The sequence below is a fragment of the Bos javanicus genome, chromosome 29 (genome assembly GCF_032452875.1).
Source record: "Bos javanicus breed banteng chromosome 29, ARS-OSU_banteng_1.0, whole genome shotgun sequence".
NCBI lineage: Eukaryota > Metazoa > Chordata > Mammalia > Artiodactyla > Bovidae > Bos > Bos javanicus.
The window spans coordinates 44,301,750-44,322,569 of NC_083896.1; the positions used below are offsets into that span (position 1 = coordinate 44,301,750).

Sequence of the window (20,820 nt, forward strand, 5' to 3'; positions counted from 1 at the left end):
GGCTTCCCTGGTGGTTCAGTGGTGAAGAATCTGCCTGCCAGTGGCACACTGATCCACGATCCAGGAAGATCCCATATGCCATGGAGCAACTAAGCCCGTGGGCCGCAACTATTGAGCCTGTGCTCTAGAGCCTGGGACCCGCAGCTACTAAGCCCACGTGCAGCAACTACTGAAGCCCGAGCACCTAGAGCCCGTGCTCCACAACAAGAAAATCCACAACGAAAAGCCCGAGCAGCAACAAAGACCCAGCACTGCCAATAAATAAAGCATTTTTTTTAAAAAACAAACATACGCTATTCATCCATTCAATAAACATTCATTGACACCCACTATGTGCCAGGCACTGTTACAGATGCTGTAGATACAGCGTGGACAACACAGACAAATCTCTCTCCTTCACGGGGCCTCATTCTATACACTGGGTACACTGGAGAACTTTCTTTCCACAAGTGAAGACATCTGAGTTCTTCCCCCATAAAAAGGACTGCCCGTGTCCAGCATTATTCATGAAGACTTCATCAGAGTTTCCACAAAGTCCCTACTGTGTCCCAGCTCCTGTCAAGGTCTGGTACAACCAGGGTGCTCAATAAACATTTATCGGATGTCTGAGAGTTCAGGGTAAGAGTTGACAAGGTAAGTGTGGGCTGTGGGAGGCAGAGTCTTGGGAAAGGAAGGGGAAGGGGGCGAACATTAATGCCCCTGCCAGATCTCACACCATCCTCAACAGGGCCCCAGGACTTAGACAAGGGATTCTCAGGTCACAGACAATACAGGCTGGAAAGGAAAGCTCCTCCGCAGGCCAGACTCCCGGGTTCCAGGAAGATGTAGAGGAGGAGGCCCATCTGGCCCCTAAGTCCACCCTTTCCCCACCCACCCAGGGTGTGCGCCACAGAAGTTCTGTGGGGGGATGTTAAGGGCCTCTGGAACCTCCCTCTTAAAAAACTACCTTCTTTCACTACATGCCTGAAAGTCCACCATAGGCAGGCTGCTCCTTTTCTGACTCCTGACTTTTGAACTGTGTGAATTCATTTATCAGATTCATTTCCTCCTAATCTGTTTCAGCAAACATTTAATATGTGAGAAAGGTGTGTATTGTGTGGCCGGGACTCTGAAATATTAGTTTATTTTACATGGCGGAAGCGAGGGGAGCTAAAAGAGGAAGGGGTCCCATCCCCTGCCCTTACTGGTCAGCTGGTAAGAGAAGCCCAGTGGCGCAAGCGTCACAGTTACTGTGCCTCACGGAGGCCACCAGGTGCTTCTGATGAGGGCGGGGGGCTCCCTCCAGGAGGCTGGGCCTGGGGCCTGGGCAGGGCATGGTGAATGGTTGGAGTGAGGGTCCCAAGCTGAACCTGAGCCCTGGGTAGGACACAAGCTCTTTGCCTGCCGTGGCTGCAGCCAGGCGAAGGAAGCTGGTCCTCCACCATCCGCTCCCCTCCAGTCTTGCTGCACCCGAAATCGGGCCATCTGGGACAAAGACGAGGGCTTTGGGGGTGGGGCGCGGGGTAAGCCCCAATGGCTAAGGCGCTGGGGTCTTTCGGGAAGGCGGCGGACTCAGAGCGCTTTAAACGACCCTTCCTCCACGAAGCCTTCCACGCCTGCCCGCGGAAAGGCGGGCTCTCGGCGGCCCCGGGCCCGGCGGGTTCTCTCCGCTTTGTATTGCGGCCGGCGCGGCCTGGCCTGCGGGTCCACCCGCCTGCGCGTTCCTGCGGCCCCGCGTGCCATTCCGCACGGAGCCGGCGACCAGCCAACACCTCTGGGCTGAGCCACGAATTGCTCAGCCAGGCCTTTGAGACCCGGGGCCGCCTGGGCCCAGGCCCGGTTCAACAAGTGTGGGCCGGGCTGCCCAGTCTCGCCCGACGGCTTCGCGCCTCCCCAGGCGCCCGGGGCGCGCCGGGCCTCGTCGGGCGAGTTTCACTTCATCACCCGCGGAGCGTGCGAGCGCCGGATAACGCTGCCCCTTCCCCTTCCTCCCCTGCTCGTCGGCTCTCTCTCCGAAACTCCGGTTGGCGAACGCTAGCCCTCCCGCTGGGCGGCAACCGGGCCGGCCCGGCAGCCGGGTGCCCTGCTCCCGCCCCCGCCCGGCCACCCCGCCCAGGCCGCGAGGCCACCTCACCGGCAGCGGAATGGAAACCGGTTCGACAGGTAACAAATAGGTGGGTTGTCACCGTTATTTCCCAACGCATGCGCCGTCGCTCCCCGGGCCACTCCAAGCTAATTAGCTCCGATCACCCCCTCCCCGCCCCAGCCACCAACACACACCGCCGCGAGCCAATAAAGCGTGAACCCGTCCGGCCGGCTAGCACTTTAAGACTCCGCGAGCGGCCGCGAGGGACGCCAGTCGCGCCGGGAGACGCTTCCCCGCCGGCCGCTGCACCTGGCTGCAGGGGACCTCCTTGGGACCGGAGGACGCAACAGCTCCGCCGAGCAGAAACGGGCGCGCGCCGTCCCGGGCACGGCCTCCTGGCGGAACGCGAGGCGCTTTGGTTACTTCTTCTCCGACCTACTCGCCTCCCCACCCCGGCCACCCCCCGCCCGCCTCCAGCCCGGCCTGGGAAAGGTGGGACGACTCCGGCTCTAGTTGCGGAAGCGGCCCGTGCCGCGCGAGGAGGGTTCGAAGATGCCCCGCGCGTTTCTGGTGAAGAAGCCGTGCGTCTCCACGTGCAAGAGGAACTGGAGCGAGCTCCCCGACGAGGAGCGCGGCGAAATCTACGTGCCAGGTGAGGCGCTCGGCCAGCGCGCCCCGAGCCCCGCGCCGTTGAGAGGACGCCGGGCCCCGTCGAGCGGGCGGCGTGCGGGGCGCCGTGGCGCAGAGCCCGGCGGCCGGCGCAGCAGCGGCGCCCGATTTAATGTTTAAGCGGCCGCGGCCCCGTTAGCCCGCGCGGGCGCGGCCGACCCCGGGCGCAGGGGGGAGGGGAGGGTAGGGCGGGCGGAAGGAGCGGCCATGTAGGGGCGGGGGTGGGCGCGGGGGGACAGCGGTTCCCAGGCTCCGGCGGGGGCGCACGGGCCCGCGTGGGGCCGCCCTCCCCTCCACCGGCCCGAGCCGCGGCGCAGGGGAGGCAACGGGGTGTGTCACCGCCCCGGCGACCCTCCACTCTCGCGTCGTAAATCCAGAAAGCCGGGGCTTTTATGAGGCGGGCGGAGGGCGCTGGAGCGGTGTCACTTTGGGGGAGCCGGGAGCGAGCTGGAGTTTGGGCTGAGGTTTGTGCAAAATGGAAGAGAAGACCCAGAGCGTTAGGCCACCTTCATTGCTCTCTCCGTTTCCCCCACAACGCGGGTGGCCAGAAGGTCCCCGTGGGGGTCGGGCAGGCAGGGAGCCCCCAGCCGTGGGGAACGCCAGACGCGACCAGCCCTTAAGACAAAGGTGGGATCGGGTCTCACCTCGGTTAGAAACGCGCCTCCTTCAGGCTCGAAGAGGAGGACACCAGTGAGCTGAAGGGGGGTTTAAAGAACCCATCCCACAGCCAGGGACCAGCCTGGGGGAAGCTGGGGCAGCCAGTTTATTTTCGGAAGACGCCTTGACAGCGTCGGAGTCAACTTGGAATGAGTAACCCCAGTTGTTTCTTGCCCCGGCGGCATCTTCCTTGTGAGCCTTCTGTCCGCCCCACCCCCAACAGAATCTTTGGTCGGGAGCGAGCCGGTTTCCTTCGGAACTCCCCCTCCCCAGGCCTGGGGGGTGGGGCGAGGGATGCGCTGAACACTCTGCCCAGCGCCTCCAAGGGGGGAGAGGTTGTAATTAACCAACCGACTTTGACCCTTGATCTGCAGGCTCCCCGGCACCGCCCCAGGCCTTGTAGGCAAGTGGCGAAATGAGGGCGGTGAGGGGCCCTGTGAGGGCTCTTGCCTCAGTTTCTCTCCTGAATGCACGGTTGGAGACAGTGAGTGGAGCGGTGGCCTGACCGATATCAGGATCCTATGGCCTAGGGTGCTGGCAGGGTGTTTCACAGCTGAGCCTTGTCTCAAGCTCCTTGGCCCCTGTCTACAGCCTCCTTAAGACGAGGGAATGTTCCAAGCCCTGATGATCCCAGTGGGGAAACTGAGACATCAAGGGAAGTGAGCAGGCCCAGGATTCTCTGTGCGGTTTCTCGCTTCTCCAGGTTCCCCAGGGAGTTGATGCTGTTTCAGGTCCGGAAGGGGTGAGGGTGAGGGCCAGGGCCCCCTTCCTTGCTCCTGCTCCTCCCTCACCTGTGTTTGACTTGCTGCTTAGCTGCTCCTTGGGATCTGATAAACCGAACTTGGACTGTGTTAAAGGTGAGCGGAGCCTTGCTGGAGACTCAGTGTGCTGTTATTTTTAGTTTTATTTCACATCCCAATCAGTAACAGGTCATGTGTTGACTTTTACAAAGGACAAAGAAATTCCGCTTGTTCAAATCATTGGCCGCCTTGTGTCCTAGTGGTTTTCCCCACCGCAGTTCTGGCGGCTGTGGTGGGAGTGGCGGGGGGTGGGGGGGTACCTACACCCAGGGGCAGGCCCAGCAGGTGCGGAGGAGGGCATCTGGATGTGTGCCACCTGCTGCTGCTGTCCAGGTGAGGGGAGCTGCTCAGCCTGCAGGACCACCCTGGACGTAGGGTGGGGTCTGACCTGTAGATGCAGGTGAGAATTTGCCAGGCACAGTCCTGTGGGGTCAAGCAAAGAGCAGAAGTCAAAGAACTGACTTTTGTCCCTCAAAGCCATGTGGCCCACTAGCAAGTTTTCCCACAGTTTTTGGAAATGAGAAAGCGAATGTTCTCGGGCTACGCTCGGGCGCCTCAGATGGCTGGAGAGTGGGGAGTGTGTTTTGTGGTGGCCTGTCCCCTGACTGGGCCATTCCATCACCAGCGGACCGTGACCCCAGGAGCCGGCTGGGCACGTTTCCTTCACCCCACCCCACAGACTCAGCACGTTGTGACCAGCTAAGCATTGACCCCGTCCGGTCCCCCGGGAGAGGCACTGGGAGGGCAGGGGAATGAAGCGTTTGAGGTCTGACCTTCCCACCCCAGACCTCTGAGACCCTCAGAGCAGCAAAGAATGCCTGGAAAGAAGGGCTTTACTGACTGAAGGGTCTGGCCCCTGGCCTGGCAGGTCTGACTCCAGGGCCCCAGCCTCTTCTCTAAGGCACAGTTCTAGAGGTTTCCCACCCTCAGTCCCCTGGCGTCAATCTCCCCCGAAAGCTGAGGGAAAGGCCCACAGGTGGGCACAGGGGCTGGAAGGCTGTGGGGTGGGAGACGGTGCCACTCCTGCTGGGAGCATTGAAAGGGCTCATGGTTAAGAAGCCCCCTCTTTGGGCTCCCCTGGCCCCCATCTCCCTGGCATTTCTCCTGTTGTGTCAGTACTGACTGTGAGAGGGCTGCTGGTTTCTTGAGGATGAACTCAGGCACCTGTACCCAGGAGCTAAATTCCATCTCCTGGACCAAAGAGGAAGCTCCAGGAACAGACAGGAACGCGGATGAAGCGGGGGTCCTCCTGGCCCCTGCTGAGAGAAATAGGCAAAGGCTGGGAAGGCCCTGGAGGGGCAGACCGAGTCTGGAAGCTGAAGCACACGCGCCAGCCATGAGCGTCCCGGGGCCTCTCCCCTCTCCCTAGCTTGGGACACAGCGTCTGTGGGCCCTTCTGCCAGTTCCCCAGCACGTGCCCTCCCCAGGGAGGCAGCCAGGCTGAGGTGGGGGGGCCTGGAGGCCGTGCGGGTTGCTGGGCAGCTCTCTTTCCGGGCCAGCGGAGATAGGAAGGCTGAGAAAGTCAGCTTGGGGCCCCAGCGTACCCATGTGGGGGTGGGACGGAGTGGAGCTGGGGTGCGATTATGCCTCTGCTGGTAATTATTCTAATTCCTGGGAAGGGTTGGCAGTGAGGTCTCCGTGCAGCAAGGCTGGGAAGGTAGGCAGCCAGCCCACGGGTGGGAAGGGTGGGCTCGGTGGGCTTCCTGGCTGTCCCATGGGGTGCTGTCACCCAAGCTGCCCTTGCTCTTTGTCCCTCGCTTGGGTGACCTGAGGCAGAATCCTGCCAGACTGTTTGTCCCAGAAAGAGAGCAGGTGAGGACGAGTCCTCTGGGCACAGGGAGGACAGGAGCAGAGTGTGGCCATTGTTGACGTCAGGCTTCCTCTTTAACTCTGTTCACTCTCAGCCGGGGTTGCATGGCCTCCCACAGGGGGCTCCCCGTGCTGCCCCGGGAGGGAAGGTGGGCAGCACGCAAATGCTGCCCAGTCCCGCGGTGTCTGCCCGGGAGTGAGGGCTGGGGTGCGCCGGGTGACCTGCACTGTGGACTCCGTATGAAAAACGGTTGGCGGAGGGGGAAGGTCCTGCCTGAGGGGAACACTTGGCGTTCACAGGATGGGAACCACGGGCTGAGAGACGGGCCCGTTGTGTTTGCAGGGCTGCCCACTTCGGGCAGTTGGTTTCACTGGCTTCCTTTGAGGCCCTGCTAGCTGACCTGGGGGCGGGAGGAGATGGGTGCGGGAACCCTGCCCTTCCTGATGAGGGTGCAAGGCCGCCTGACAGCCAGGGCTGTGCTGACGCTTGGGGCTCCCTCCGCCCCGATTCAGGGCTGAGCTGAGCCCCGACCCGCTCCCAGGTCGGCGCAGCCCCAGCCTCTGGGAGGCGGAGGCTGGGTGTCCTCACGCCTCCTTCAGCTGCTCTGCCCAGAGAGCCTGGCCCTGGCCTGAGGCCTTGGATGGGGAGGACCCAGCACCCTGTCTGGTATTTGGGCCAGGAGCTTGAGGGACTTGCTGAAGGCCGAGGAGCAGGGAGAAGGCCTTTTGGGGGGGTAGAGGGAGCTGCTCTGAACCCCTCATCCAGGTGGAGGCAAGCTGGGCAGACAGAAGGAAAGCCCTCAAACCCCTGAGGCTGCGGGGAGAGGGCCCAGCTGGCGCGGCCTGGCCACGCTCCTCAGCCGTGGGCGGGCGAAGAGTAGCCACAGCGGCCGCCACCTTGCCGGAAATGTCTAATTAGGGGACAGAGAGCAGCACCGGCAGGACCCAACCAGTTCTGCTTCCTGCGACTCGGTGACACCCAGCCAGAGGAGCGGCACGCGGGCGAGCACTCCCTGTGCGTGCGGCGGTGGCGGGGACACGCTCCTGGAGGTGGCAGGAAGACAGGTTTGGCGGGGCGGGTGGGAGGAGGTGAGCACCCCACCCTGATGGCCTCACCTGCCCCTGGCGCGGGGTAGAAGCAGCGTGGAAGCAGGCCAGGTGTCCCTGGCTCCCCAGCACCGTCATTTCGGGGGTTTCTGTGGAATGAGAGAGGCAGGCACTGGTCCCTCCCCAAATGGGCTGAGATCTCAGAACCCTGGCCTCGGACACCACCCCCCAACCCTGGTGGAGCAAGGGAGCCAAGAGTGACGACTCACTGGGGTGCAAGCCGGTTAAGCCTTGCCTGCTGTCACGCCTCCGTCTACTGCTCCGTGTGCAGGCGGTGTGGCCCAGCTCCAGTGCTGGGGAGCCTCGCTCATGCTACCCGATACTGAAAGAGAGAGAGTAGAGGTTCCCATTTATCCCTACCTGGATTGAGAAATGGAAATTGTCATCCAGCTTTGAATTCCCAGGCAGGATCTCCAACAGCCATGTAAGCTGGCATCAGCTGAAGCTGCCAGCTCTCAGACACGCCCGCCCTCAGCAGCCCCCGTCCCTGTGGGAAAACTGGAGGGACCCCCAAGAGCTCCGGCCTGACGTCCAGCCGCCCAGGGCTTGGAGAGAGGCCAGGCCAGGGCCAGGCGCTGGTGAATCAACTCCCAGAATGAGGTGGCTCATTAGAATCCCCGAACGGACAGACAGACGGCGCCAGTGCCAGCCAAACGGGTTTGGGTGTCGGGCAAGCACATTCTTCCCCCGTCAGACCTTTGTTGTGCTTTGAGGGGGCGAGAGCCGGGGCCTCTCCCGAAACTGGGGTGCCTCCACAGCTGCCTCTCTTCCATCAGTGTGTCCTCCGCCCCCTCGGGTCCCGGCCCTCCGCCTCCAGCCTCACCCGCTGCGTCCTGTCTTACCGGCCAGGGGGCAGCGGCGCAGGGGTCTGTTCATGGTTCTGAAACCCTAAGTCCACTTCCCGAGTCCCCTCCCGGAAGCCCACTCATCCTTTCCTCCCTGTGCCCCTCTTGAGTTTTCCTTCTGAGGCCTGGAGAATGTTCCTGGCTTAGCCTCTCTGGGGGAAAAACACTAAGTTGAAACATTAGATTGTTTGCCTTGGCTCTGGGGGGTGTGAGACTCGTCTCTTCTTTGTCACTCGGGAGACCTCCCTGCCTCTCTAGTTGGGACAGGGTCCAAGCCCCCGTGTGTGAGGTGTCTGCTCGCTGTCGCTGGTGTCACTACCCGGGGGGAGCCCAAGCCCTCTAGGCGCCACCGTGAACTGAGCTTGGAGCGGTGAGGAGCGGTCCCTGCTGCGGGGGAGGCTTGCGTCACAGGCAGGCAGGCTGCCCAGGAGACTGTTAGGCCACATCCACCTGTTGCTCCCTGACCTCCTCCCTGCTCTGCCCCACCCACCTGTCTGCCTGCCAGGCTCGGCCCACAGGAGTGGGGAGCCTGGAGCCCCAAACAGCCGCAGTGTCCGGGACAGACCGGCCTGAAGGAGGGAGGGGTTAGGACCACCCCGTTCCCCACAACCAGCGGCTGAATCTGCCTGGAGGAGAGTCCCTGAGTGGCCCTGACCACCAGGACCCTTCTGGGGCCGCGATGAGTCCCGGGACCCCGGGCTTCCCATGGTGCCCTTTGTCCCTGTGGGAGCGTGGATGAGGCCTGGAATCCAGGGGGACTGGCCCAGGTGGAGCCAGCAGACAACTCAGGAGGAATAATTGGTAGCGCAGGTTCGGTCCTCCCAGTTCCGCTAAGACACAAATTACTCAGCGGGCAGGCCTGTGGGCCGTGGCGCTTGGCTGGCGTCACCTGTAATTACCTTAATGGGGTGGGAGGGAGGTGCGGCGGGCAGTGGGCTGGGGGCAGCCCTGCTCTGCCACATGCCTGCAAGGGGCGGGACAGTGGCTCGCGGTTCCAGCCAGCTCACTGCCAGGGAGCCCTCCTGAAACCCCACAGAGTCCCCTTTTCTCTTCCAAGCCCTTCACCTGGCTGCTCTTCTTTTCACAGTCAGCCTGGGCTTCTGTCCGCCACAGCCCTACCAGGAACCAGAGCCATCGGTGGCCGAACCCCCTTCTTGCCCCCTGGCTTTGGACATGAGCCTTCGGAACTCCAGCTATAGCGTGACCCCCGGGCCCTGCGTGGTGGCCCAGCTGCCCTCCGAAGACATGAGCCGTCTGGCAGGCCCGCAGAGCAGAGACCACGGCTTTCTGCGCACCAAGATGAAGGTACTGACCCTCACAGTGTCCCTGAGGCCCAGCGCACGTGGGTCCACATGGGTCCCACCCACGAGATGTGGCCCAAATGAGATTAGGCAGACTGGCTTTGGATCTGGGTCCATATTTCTACAGATGTGAACCTCCCTGGGGCATAGACAGGGTGGGAAAGAAAAGTGAGTCTGAAGTGAGAATGCCATGCATTGGGGAGAAGCAGTAGGGTTCAAGAGATGTCCAGCCCTTTGGAGTCCTTTGTGGGGGTTGTTTAGTTTTGTTTCTGGCCTTGAGGGGAGGCAGCCCTTACACAGAAGTCCTTGGAAGAGCGGGGAGGCGTGAGCCTGGCTCTGCGCCTTGGCCTGGCCTGCGTCTCCGCTGCCTCAAGAGTGAGGTCTAGGGTCTGCCCAGTGGTCAGCTGTCCCCCGAGGCGTGTGCCCAGCAGTCTCTGCCTCGCCCAAGTGTACACTTCCGACCCAGGGCCTTGCATCTGGGGCGGGGCCTGGTGAGCCCCAGTTCAGCAGCCGAGGCAGGAAGAAGCACAGGGTGGCGGAAACGGCCCTGCTTTCCAGGAGCACGAGGCCTGCATTCCTGAAAGTGCTGGAACCTGGAAGCAGCTGCCAGTGGTGATCTAGTGGAAGGGCTCTCACGGAGCTTCCTGTGAGCCAAGAGACTGGAGAAAACTGGCAGGGAAAGGCTGCTCCTCCTCTCTCACCCGTGGAGGCCAGGTGTTGTAACCTGCCGGGCATCACCAGGAAATGCGCTGGGCGGCTGACGGGAGCTGACACGGCGCCCCGATCCCCAAGGGCCTCTCCTCCCAGCCCTTGAGCCCCAGCAGCTAGGGAGCACGTGGAGGGAAAGCAGAGGGCACGGGACCGTAGACGAGCCAGAGAAGTGAGTCCTGACCCCAAACAGCTTGCTCAGTGAGCAACACAGCCTTTACCCAGTGCCAAGGGCAGCGCAGGGCCAGGCGGTATGGGTGATGGGGGGGCCCCTCGGGCCCGGGGAGCTCAGGCGGCGTCGCCAGCGACGAGGCCACCACGAAGCACAAGCAGCCTCTGAGCGTTCAGAGCTAGGGCCTGGAGCCCACGTCTCCATTCCTGAACAGACCTGAGGTGTTGCACGGTTACCCTGAATATGAAAAACCTTTATAAAGAGAATCATCAGGGTGGCAAAGGGACTCAGACTAGACCATGTCAGGCTCAAGAAAGGCCGGGGCTGGGCTGGCCTGTGAGGTGAGGCAGCTCTGGGCCCCCAGCGGTGGCCTCAGCCTCGGAGGGCGGCGCGGAGACCACGACCGTGTGTGGAGCCTTCCCCGTCCTGAGGCGCAGACTGAGAACTGAGCAGCAGCTAGAGGACGCCCAGGCTCAGCGAAGCGGGGCTTTCTGCCAGGGAGAGTTGCCCTCTTTCTGTCGGGAGCTGGCCGGCTGTCTTTAGTGACGGCAAAGAAGGGCCTCGCAGAGGGACTCAGGAGCCCAACAGGAGGCTGACCGAGGACCCAAGGAGGCTTCCGGCCCCACCACCCCATCTCCGGGAGCCAGCGGCCCAGAGGTGTGGCCCCTGGGTGGGCAGCGCCCCTCCTCGGGGCTGGGGGCTGGCACAGTGCATCTTCCCCATCTGCCACCTGCAGCCCCAGCTCCTGGGTGTCTATCACACACACCGCCCTCGCCCACAGGTGACGCTGGGGGATGGTCCCAGTGGAGACCTCTTCACCTGCCACATCTGCCAGAAGGCCTTCACCTACCAGCGCATGCTGAACCGCCACATGAAGTGCCACAATGACGTCAAGAGGCACCTCTGCACCTACTGCGGGAAGGGCTTCAACGACACCTTCGACCTCAAGAGGCATGTGCGCACCCACACAGGTGAGAGGGCCCGCTCAGCGCGAGGCCCAGCAGCTGCGCGGCCATGGCGGGGGGCCGGGGCGTTCGGGGCGGACTTCCTCGTCCCCTCTGTCAGGCCGCTGGGACTCCTGTGCCCCAGAGCTGGGTCCCTGACGCCCGCGCTACCCTCCCCGCAGGCGTGCGGCCCTACAAGTGCAGCCTGTGTGACAAGGCCTTCACGCAGCGCTGCTCTCTGGAGTCCCACCTCAAGAAGATCCACGGTGTGCAGCAGAAGTACGCGTACAAGGAGCGGCGGGCCAAGCTGTACGTGTGCGAGGAGTGCGGCTGCACGTCCGAGAGCCAGGAGGGCCATGTCCTCCACCTCAAGGAGCACCATCCCGACAGCCCACTGCTGCGCAAGACCTCCAAGAAGGTGGCCGTGGCCCTGCAGAACACCGTCACCTCCCTGCTGCAGGGCGCCCACCACGTCTGAGCAGTGACGCCCCGAGAGGGTGGGGGCCGCCTCCTCGCTGCCCCTCCAGCCCGCCCTCTGCGGCTTCCTGCCGGAGCACCCGAGGACAGGCCTGGAGCTGGCCACGCGTGCTTGCTCAGGCTAGCGCTACTGACCTCTGTTTGTATTTGCACTGGTGTCTTTGAGCAGAGGCCACTCTGAGCCTGGGCAGATGTGTGGGGCAGGGCGAGGCCAGGACTGCCTTCCCTGTGGAGCAGCTGAGTCCAGAGATAGGACTTCCTTCCCAGATGAGGTATGGGAAGGTGATTCTCTCATCCCTCGCCTCTGCAGCCCCGGGGCAGGGGCAGCTGGTTCCCCGTGGATGGCAGTCGGGTGCCCTGACAAAGGACACCCCGGTAAACGCCAGCGGTGGAGGAGCTGGCTTTGGCCCACTCAGCTGTGTTCCTCTTGCTCAGGGCTGCAGGGCTCTGCTCGTTGACAGGGAGATGCACGCGCGTGTGCACAGCCGTGGACGTGCGTACACAGGAGGCCTTGCCACGTATCACCTCATTTTTAAGAAATCAACTACTGGTGCCAAGGAGGTTTTATTTCTTTTTTAAAAAGATGACAAGTGTACAGATATTAATATATTTTTGGTGCCGATGGCGACTGCTTTTGAGAGAGGATGGAGCTGAATTTCTCCTCCCCGCGCGGTTGTGTTTATCCTGGACATTTCACACCTCCCCTGTGCCTCGGCTGTGGGGTGGCTGCCCTCCCCCACCCTCGTCTTTCCCCAGATATTTAATTGAAGACTTCCCTCCAGCCCTGGGGGAGGGTGCACTGCGCCCCGTTCTCTCCTCCTGATGGGACAGCCCATCACAGCTTCTACTCTTCCCTCCTTATAATTCGGCCTTCCTACATCCTTTCAAGGCCAGCCTCTGGGTGACCGAGAGCCCTCTGGCCTCCTGATGACAGACCATGGGTGGAACAACTCACCATTCCAGAGGCCGAGGGTTTGTCTGGCTGGGGTCGTGGGGCTAAGGCCAGTGGTGGGGTTGTGAGTCTGTGATGCGCCCAGGGGCCCACCGCTGGCAGTAACAGGAAGAGTGCAGGGCCAGGCTGCGAGGCCTGCCTTTTCCTGGCTGAGTCAAAACCCTAGGACAGGAGCAAAAAAATGGGACAGAGTAATAACCAAACACATCAGAAGCTTCTGGAGGGAGGACAGTATGAGATGGTTAACTGGTTATCTTTGTAGCCTTTTTGCTGTTTTTCTAATGGCAGGGTTGGCCCTTGAGCCCCTGAGGAGGGAGCCACCCCTGCATTAGAAGGACTCCATTAGAAGGACTCGGCCAGGCTCCCCTGGCTTTAGCTGGGTTTCCTACTAAGAACAGGAAAGGGCTGTGGGTCAAAAGGGAGAGACAGGCAGGGGCTGGAGCTAGTCTGCCAGAGTGAGAAGGCAAACTCGAAAGAGAACACAGAGCAGGTGGAGTCGCCCTGCAAAGCCAAAGCCCAGGTGGCCCCAGTCTTGGCCTCTCCTGCAGCATCCACCCAGCCTGGGATGCGGGAGGGGGCCTTCTCTGACACAGCTCGGAATGTGTGTGGATGGTTTTGGAAGAGTCTTGCTTCATTTTACTCTAGAGCCTGCAAGAGCTGCTGTATTCTGGAAGTTGTAATGTATAAAATAACTTTCTCTGGAAGTTCTGTCTTGTTTACATGTCTGGATCCCTGTGTTTGTTGCCTGGTCATTGTTCATCTCTGTGTTCCTTGCCTCTCCAAGGAAGTTGCAAAGCTCTGTGTTGTCTGTTTTATTTTATAACTTTCCCCTCAGCTAGCAAAATAAAAGAACTGTCATTTTCTGTGTTTCAGTGTTTTTGTTTTATAGGCCTTTTTTTCCCCACCTACAGGGAAATTAATCAAAACAGTGGATACATTCTATTCAAAGTCTTAGCCTTTTACAGGTAGCAGTGGCCCTCAAGTCAAGACAAGAACCTGCTCAATTAAGTGGTCTGCCCATGGTCTAAGCAGTCAGTGCCTGCTGACCCGAGGGCCCCGTTCTGTTCTCTGTGGTGGCCACAGGGTCCAGTCTCTTCCCCATACCCTGCCAGGACCATAGGAGGAAGAACCGCATTCCCTAAATAGTAGGGCATGAAGTTCTTGTCAGTTCTGGGTCAGACACGTAGCTGTGGGGACGGTCACACCCACATAGCCTTTGTTCCAGGCCAGGCACATTGTGTATTAGCACCCTTGACCTTCCAGCCACACTCTGGGATGGGTGCACACTGCTGATGGGGAGGTTGGCAGATGGCATGGCAACTCAAAGTAGAGGGAAACTTAAGAGATCACCCGGCCATGCCCATCACCTACCTAGGATCACTGCAGAGACCTGATCGCTCGGGGAACCCGGGTGCCTGAGTGCCCGTTCAGTGTTCTTCCATCACAGCCTCGCCAGGGATGGAGGAAGCGGCTGCCAGGCCTGGGCCCTTGGCGTACGTTCTGGGAGAAGGGTTGGTAGCCCTGGTGCAGTGAGGAAAAAGGAAACCATTGATCTGACCTCCACGGCTCTTCTGTGTGAAGGCAGAGGGTGGAAGGGCCCCTGGCCCTCCCTGTGTCTCTTTAAATAGCCAAGCACAGAGGATTTCTTTTTATCTCTGGAAGCCTCCCAATGTGAAAGGCAAACCAAATCCCATTTTTCTGTGTCCCAGGATGAGCAGAGCCCATTGTCGAAGCCCAGATGATTAACTGCTATGTAAACTTTAGCAGGAGCAAGGTTTCCTGGAAGCCAGGGATGGGGGTGGGGGGAGGGCTCCCTCTGCGGCTCTGCTGTCTCCCCCTCCTCAGCAGGGCTCAGGGGTGGGACACCACCCAACAAGGTCAGGCCAGGCGGTCACATTTTGAGGGCCGGTAATGATCTCTGGCTTCTGCAGTATGGCTGCCGGATGTGAGCCTCCGTGGATGGGGAAAGAGGCCGCAGCCAGGCAGAGGGGAGAGATTAACGCAAGTCAATGTATAACGACGGCCAGACGACCAATGACCAATACTGCGGGACCCAAAAAGGAGGCTTTTGCATTTGAAAGAGTAAAGATTTCTTGGAAGAGGTGGGGTTCAGCTGGGCCGGAAAAAATGGGAGGGTCTGAAGAGAACAAAAGAGGAGGGAAGGCGTTTCTGGGCAGGCGTGGGTAGGATCAGACCCAGAAGAGAGGAGGTGTGCGCCCTGCGCTGGGCGGAGGTCCTCACCGGTCCCATTGCCAGTCCCGACGCTGTCACTCATTCAGTCACACCATGGGTATTTTTTGAGCCCTGCCCAGGTGCCAATAAGAACTGGTAACAAAACAGGAGAGACAGAAGAGCTGGCTGGGACCTAGCAAGACGTCTGGTCTAAAGGAGGATGGAGGGAGAGTCCGATTTATACAGCTAAAAGCAAAGCAACCAAGTGCAGGGCAGAGGGGACTTTACAACACCAGGAAGTGTGGCAAAGATTTAGACTGTATATTTGTATGCATTTTCTAATGTTTTTACAATGAACATGTATTATCTTTTATAATCAGGAAAAAATTAAGTTATAAAACAATTCGGGGCTTTTAGTCAAGTTGAAGTTCAACACGTCACTGGGGACGGAGCTGCCCAAAGGAGTGCCAGTGTGACCCTGGAGTCAGTTGGGGCGGGGAAAGAGCAGAGATAGGGCTTCCCTGGTGGCTCAGGTGGTAAAGGATCCGCCTGCAATGGGGGAAAACTGGGTTCAATCCCTGGGTTGGGAAGATCCCCTGGAGGAGGGCATGGCAACCCACTCCAGTATTCTTGCCTGGAGAACCCCCATGGACAGAGAAGCCTATCGGGCTGCAGTCCATGGGGTCCTGGAGAGTCTGACACGATTGAGCGACTAAGCACATGGGACTTGAGGCCCAGCCCTGTCTCTGACTGCCTGTGGGGCCTTGGGCAAGTGACTGAACCCCTCAGTTTTTCATCTATAAAATGAGGCGGCTCCCCAAGTTGAAAGGTCCGTTCTGTCCTAACGACTTCATGTCTCGAGGCCCCCATCTCAATAAAACCCTTGAAGAAACTCACTGACAAACTGCGGTGGAGGAGGTGCAGAAGGCCGAGAAGGTTGTCCTGCAAGTGGGGGAGATCTACCACTCGGCTGCCGACTTGAAGCAGGGGGAAAGGCTCATTCCGGTGGATCCAACGGGCAGAACCTGGGCAGAGAGGTGAGCATCAGAGGGGCGCGGGCCCCCACTGCGAGGAGCCCTGGGGCAGCAGCTCAGGAGGGAGGCAACCCCAGAGAGGGTGCCTGGGATCTGCTGGCTGTGCCTGGGAAGCCATTTGTCAGGAATTTCTGCAGGGACTCAAGTTGGGGGGCTGAAGGCTAGACAGAATAATCTTCAAGACTTCCACCCATGGAATTCTAAGAGGTTGAGCAGTGGTCAGGACTTCCCCGGTGGCTCAGATGGTAAAGCGTCTGTCTATAATGCAGGAGACCTGGGTTTGATCCCTGGGTTGGGAAGATTCCCTGGAGAAGGAAATGGCAACCCACTCCAGTACTCTTGCCTAGAAAATCCCATGGACGGAGGAGCCTGGTGCAGGCTACTGCCCATGAGGTCGCAAAGAGTCGGACACGACTGAGCGACTTCACTTTCACTTTCATGACTTCCAAGCCCCAAAAATGCAAGTGAAGAGAATGGAATAGAAAAGGAAACCCTGGATGGGGAAGACCAGCTGGGAGCCTGGGCTTGGGTGGTTTTGCCAAGAGAAGGGCTCCCCTGGCTGGTCCTTGGGGCCACCCAGGAGGAGCCCACTCCCTCAGGCGGGGGCAGTCACCTGACCTAGGATGTCCCACCTTCTTCATGTCCGAGACCAGCCTGCCCTCTGTACTCCTCATCCCAGCCCGCTTCCCCAGTTCCTAGAGTCTGCTTTGAATTTTTTCTTTTTGGACCGTGTTGCATGGCATGCAGGATCTTAGTTCCCTGACCCCCTGCACTGGGAGCATGGAGTGTTAACCACTGGACCGCCAGGGAAGTCCGCTAGAGTCTGTCTGATACTCCATCCGTCAACCCACCAGTCATCTCCCTCAGGGACGGCCCTCCTTGTCTGGCAGCCCCCTGCCCCCAGGCGGCTGGCTCGCTGACACGTTGGGGCTCAGGTCCCACGCCGGCACTGGAGGGGACGTGAGTCAGGTGTGAAGATTTTGGCCCTGGCCCAAGTGGGACATGGACAATGACGTCTTCCAGTTTCTATTTCCTGAAAACGTAAGAGCTGGGTATCAAGCGATCCGTGTCCTCTCTTCCCCACGTGTTCTCTGCACAGAAAATGAGGGAGACGACTTCTACCCCGTCAAGCTTTCACGGCAGGACACACATCAGGCATCTAGAAACACGCTCAGAGATGTGAAGGGCGGGGAGCCGGCTGCATGGTGCAACCTGCCGAACCCTCAAGCGGGAGCATGCAACTGTCCACAGAATTCTCTGGTGACTTAACCTTTGAGGGCGGATCGCCTGCACGCCCCCCCAACTCCCACCTCCACACAGAGGAAGCCAGGGCAGGGCGGCCCAGGGCAGAGAACAAGTGAGTGAGCTCTGTGTCCAAGCTGCGGGTCTACGCTACCCGTTGGTGGACAGACGGACCATGGCATTCAAGGTGGGAGACCAAACCGGGAGAGGCTCTGGGTGCTGAGAGATGCCGGTGTTGCTCACTGCTGAGCCTGGCACTCCTGGGGCCACGTCACCGGCCCTTTAATAGCAGCTAATCACCACTGGCGTTTATTGAGCTCCTACTACACACCGCGCTACGCTTCCCCTCTGACATCATTGCTAACCACAACAACAACTCTGGGAGGTGGCTATTATTGTTCCTATTTTTAGACAAAGAAATGGAAGCTTGGGGAGATGAAATGCCTTGCTCAGGGTCACATGGGCTCCAGTCTGAGGCCTGACTCTCAGGCTGGGACTCCTGTCTCTCCAGCCCTTCACGATCAGGCGGTGGGAGAACCTTTCCTCTCCATGAGCACCTACTCTGTGCCGAGCCCTGTGCTGAGGCCCTGGGGGTGCAGGGGGATGCGGTCCCTGCACCCCGGGGTTCACCTTGCCCTGGGGGAGCCGCACTACAGCATAAGAGCCAGGGAGCAGGAAGGGGTGACCCCATGTCAGCAGAGCTGGGGAAAGAGAAAGGTGGGAGAAACCCTGACACGAATGAGCCCCCACGACTGCCTGTCTGGTGATTTGTGCCCTAGCCCCAAGGTCTGGACTCTCCAGATGAGAAACAGCACCTTCATGCTCAGTCACGTCTGACTCTCTGCAACCCCATGGACTGTAGCCTGCCAGGCTCTTCTGTCCATGGGGTTTTTTGGGCAAGAATACTGGAGCGGGTTGCCATTGGGAAAGTGATGCCTAGAAGCATTAACAGGAGGCCAAGTTCACAGTGGCTACCCTGCAGAGCCACCACTGTGCAGGCACCTGGCTGGAGCCTCCCAGACTCTCACTGATGGGTGTCACACTGTATTCCTATGCGTGAAATGCATGAAAATATAAGAAAAGAGGGTCCCAGAAACTCCTAAGCCCAAAGGTCCTCGGTGAGAGAAAGGGGCCAAGGGTGTCGGGGTCTAGCTCCAGCCACAGCCATCTTCAGATATTCCAAACCCAGAGGAAGGACAGGCAGGGAGATGCTTGGGAACCAGGATGTTCCAAACCGGCAGGAACTCTGAAGGGAGCTCCAGCACCTGCCCCCACGCCTGCCCTGACCTTCTCCCTGCAGACCCAGATTACCAGGTAGTGATCTTGGCCTGTAAGAAACTCATCCTTTCCTCACCCCCTTGGCCTGTCCAGTCCAGCCCGCTCCTCCAGGCCTCCCCCAGGACTCCAGGCAACAGGCCCGGGCACCTCCCCCTCCCCACGCGCAGGTGAGTTGGTGAAGCTGGCCAGGAGAACTGGCAGGACTCCCGTCCCTTCTGCCAGAGGCAGAACCTGCAGCAGTAATCACAGGGCAAAGGAGCGGGCCAGCCGGAGACTCAGGAAGAGGAGGGCAGGCTGGCGGCCCCAGGCTGGCTCAGAAGCAAGAGGGGCCCTCGGAGAGTCAGGCTCTCTGTTCCTGCCCCGACAGACCCAATCAGTACAGCCTGCCCTGCCGGACCCTGATGCTAATACCCCGACATAGTCTTCTTCTCCACCATCCTCCAGGCTTCTGAGAAGTTCACGGCCGGGTTTTCTGATGGAACCTCTGAGGGGCCCACCATCACCCACAGGAAGCAGCCTGTGAAAGAGGAGGAGGCGATGATGTCCTGGAAGTTGGGGGTGGAGGGAGGGGGGCTTGGTGCCCAGGCAAAGAGGAATGGCCTTCCCTAAGGAGGCCAGGGTGCTTCTGGGGGTGGGCACTGGAGGAGGAGCCCTCTACAAAGTTTGCTCTGTTGCTGGGGAATTTGTTAAAGAGACAGCAGAGGAGAAAGAGCATCTATGGCCTGGTTGGGAGATGTGGGGGAAATCCATACATTCCCACACTCAAAATGGTGCATGAAGATGTGGTGTCGAGAGGACTTCCCTGGTGGTCCAATGGTTAAGACTCTGCCCTTCCACTGTAGGGGGTGCAGGTTCAAACCCCTGGTCAGGGAACTAAGATCCTGCAGGCACAGTGTGGCAAAAAAAAAAAAAAGAGAAAGGGATTTCCCTGGTGCTACAGTGTATAAGAATCCACTTGCCAATGCCAATGCAGGGGACAGGTTCCGTCCCTGGCCCAGGAAGATTCCACAAGCCACAAAGTAACTAGGCCCGTGCACCATAACTACAGAGCCCTCGTGCTACAAGTACTGAAGCCTGTGTGCTTAGAGCCTGTGCTCGGAAACAAGAGAAGCCACTGCAATGAGAAGCAACGCAGAGTAGCCCCTGCTGCTGCTGCTAAGTTGCTTCAGTCGTGTCCGACTCTGTGAGACCCCATCGACGGCAGCCCACCAGGCTCTCCTGTCCCTGGGATTCTCCAGGCAAGAACACCAGAGTGGGTTGCCATTTCCTTCTCCAATACATGAAATTGAAAAGTGAAAGTGAAGTTGCTCAGTCCTGTCTGACTCTTCGAGACCCCATGGACTGCAGCCCACCAGGCTCCTCCGTCCCTACTCACGGCAATTAGAGAGAGCCTGAGCAAAGCAACGAAGACCCAGCGCAGCCAAAGATAAATACATAATTTAAAAAAAAATAAAGAAGAAAAGAAAAAAGATGTGGTGTCAAAATGAGTTTCACAGATAAAATTTTAGCCCTAAAATAAAGAATCCATGCATATCAACAAGAGAAAGAAAATACAGACTACTGAAAACTGGGAAATAATACGCAGGAGCTGTTTATGAAAGAGCTTCAAGTGATAAAAATCATGTAAAAAAATAAACTTCATTCATAATCAAGTAAAGAAAAATTAAAATTAAAATCAGATATAGAAGTCTATCATAAAACTGATTATTTCAATGAAAAAGTAGGAAAAATCCAAATGTTTACCCCTAGGTTACCATCAAAAATTATAACGAAATGTTGTGTATCCATTAAATACGATGTTATGAAAGAATTTACTAAAGGGAAAATGTTTACAATATATAAAGTTTAAAAATCAGTGTTACGGGTAGGTGCACCTTCCATTTTTGTAAACACAGATAGGCTGACGTACACATCATCAAAGCTATGGAAGACCAGACACCGTGACCTTCACGACACTAAGTTATTCCTCAGTGGTGGAACTAGGATTTTTGTTTTCTTCCGATTGTCTGTCTATACCTGGTACTTTTCTACAATGATCCCATATCGCTTTTGTAATGAAAAGAAACCTTCTTGGTGACTCTGAAAGGGTCCTTGGCAGAGGAGATGTAAGAATTGTTGCTTTCTGTATACACTCATCCCCAAGAAGTGGACAGCTTCTCCCGCTTGGTCATCACAGAGCTGGGGTAGGGTGGGAATAGGGGGAGGAAGGCTGAGGCCCAAGGTCAGCTGGGGGTCAGGAAAGGGGTCCAGGAATCCCAACTCTGAAGCTGCTCTGAAGCCCCCAGGGGCCCACGACCTTGGATGGAAGGTACAGAGGATTTGGAGGTAAAGAACGTGAGTGGATCCCAGGTCCACCATTTGACACAAAGGAAGCCACTTTATCTTTCTGAAAATCAATGTCTAGAAAGTGCAAGTAACAGTAATGTAGGATATTGTTAAAGACCAAATAAGATGATTATTTTCTTTTCAAGGTACAAAGCCCCACTGGACTTCCCTGGTGGTCCAGTGGTTAAGACTCTCCACTGTAGAGAGCATGGATTGGATCCCTGGTTGGGGAACTAAGAACCCAACTGCCTTGCAATGAGCAC

The 20,820-nt window shown here is 58.6% G+C and overlaps 2 protein-coding genes across 4 annotated transcripts in view; one reads left to right on the plus strand and one right to left on the minus strand.

Moving 5' to 3' along the window:
• Positions 1-1,746: 1,746 nt before the first annotated feature.
• On the plus strand, positions 1,747-13,373 carry OVOL1 (ovo like transcriptional repressor 1). Of its 2 annotated transcripts, none has more exons than XM_061407004.1 (4): positions 1,747-2,717; positions 9,040-9,257; positions 10,915-11,104; positions 11,260-13,373. In XM_061407004.1, exons 1-4 carry the CDS (start codon positions 2,618-2,620, stop codon positions 11,553-11,555), a joined length of 804 nt encoding a protein of 267 aa, XP_061262988.1. In that variant the 5' UTR covers positions 1,747-2,617; the 3' UTR covers positions 11,556-13,373. The 2 variants fall into 2 exon arrangements, with proteins under 2 accessions (XP_061262988.1, XP_061262989.1); XM_061407005.1 differs by lacking the exon at positions 1,747-2,717 and adding an exon at positions 2,956-7,065.
• Positions 12,100-20,820, minus strand: part of LOC133241454 (trichohyalin) — a 34,899-nt gene continuing 26,178 nt past the window's right edge. The window contains exons 4-6 of one of the 2 annotated variants that reach the window (XM_061406979.1): positions 15,576-15,703; positions 13,878-14,027; positions 12,100-12,668 (exon numbers count right to left, since the gene is read on the minus strand). The gene's annotated coding sequence lies outside the window, so the exon portion shown is untranslated. Of the gene's footprint in view, positions 12,669-13,877; positions 14,028-15,575; positions 15,704-18,426; positions 18,750-20,820 lie in introns of those variants that run through there. The other variant, XM_061406981.1, reaches the window with a different exon arrangement.

Excerpts from the sequence above, each read along its gene's own strand:
- OVOL1 (XM_061407004.1), top strand. The coding sequence starts at position 2,618 with ATGCCCCGCGCGTTTCTGGTGAAGAAGCCGTGCGTCTCCACGTGCAAG. Across the intron at positions 2,718-9,039 it reads CGGCGAAATCTACGTGCCAG|TCAGCCTGGGCTTCTGTCCG; the intron begins GTGAGGCGCTCG and ends TTCTTTTCACAG. Across the intron at positions 9,258-10,914 it reads TTCTGCGCACCAAGATGAAG|GTGACGCTGGGGGATGGTCC; the intron begins GTACTGACCCTC and ends CCTCGCCCACAG.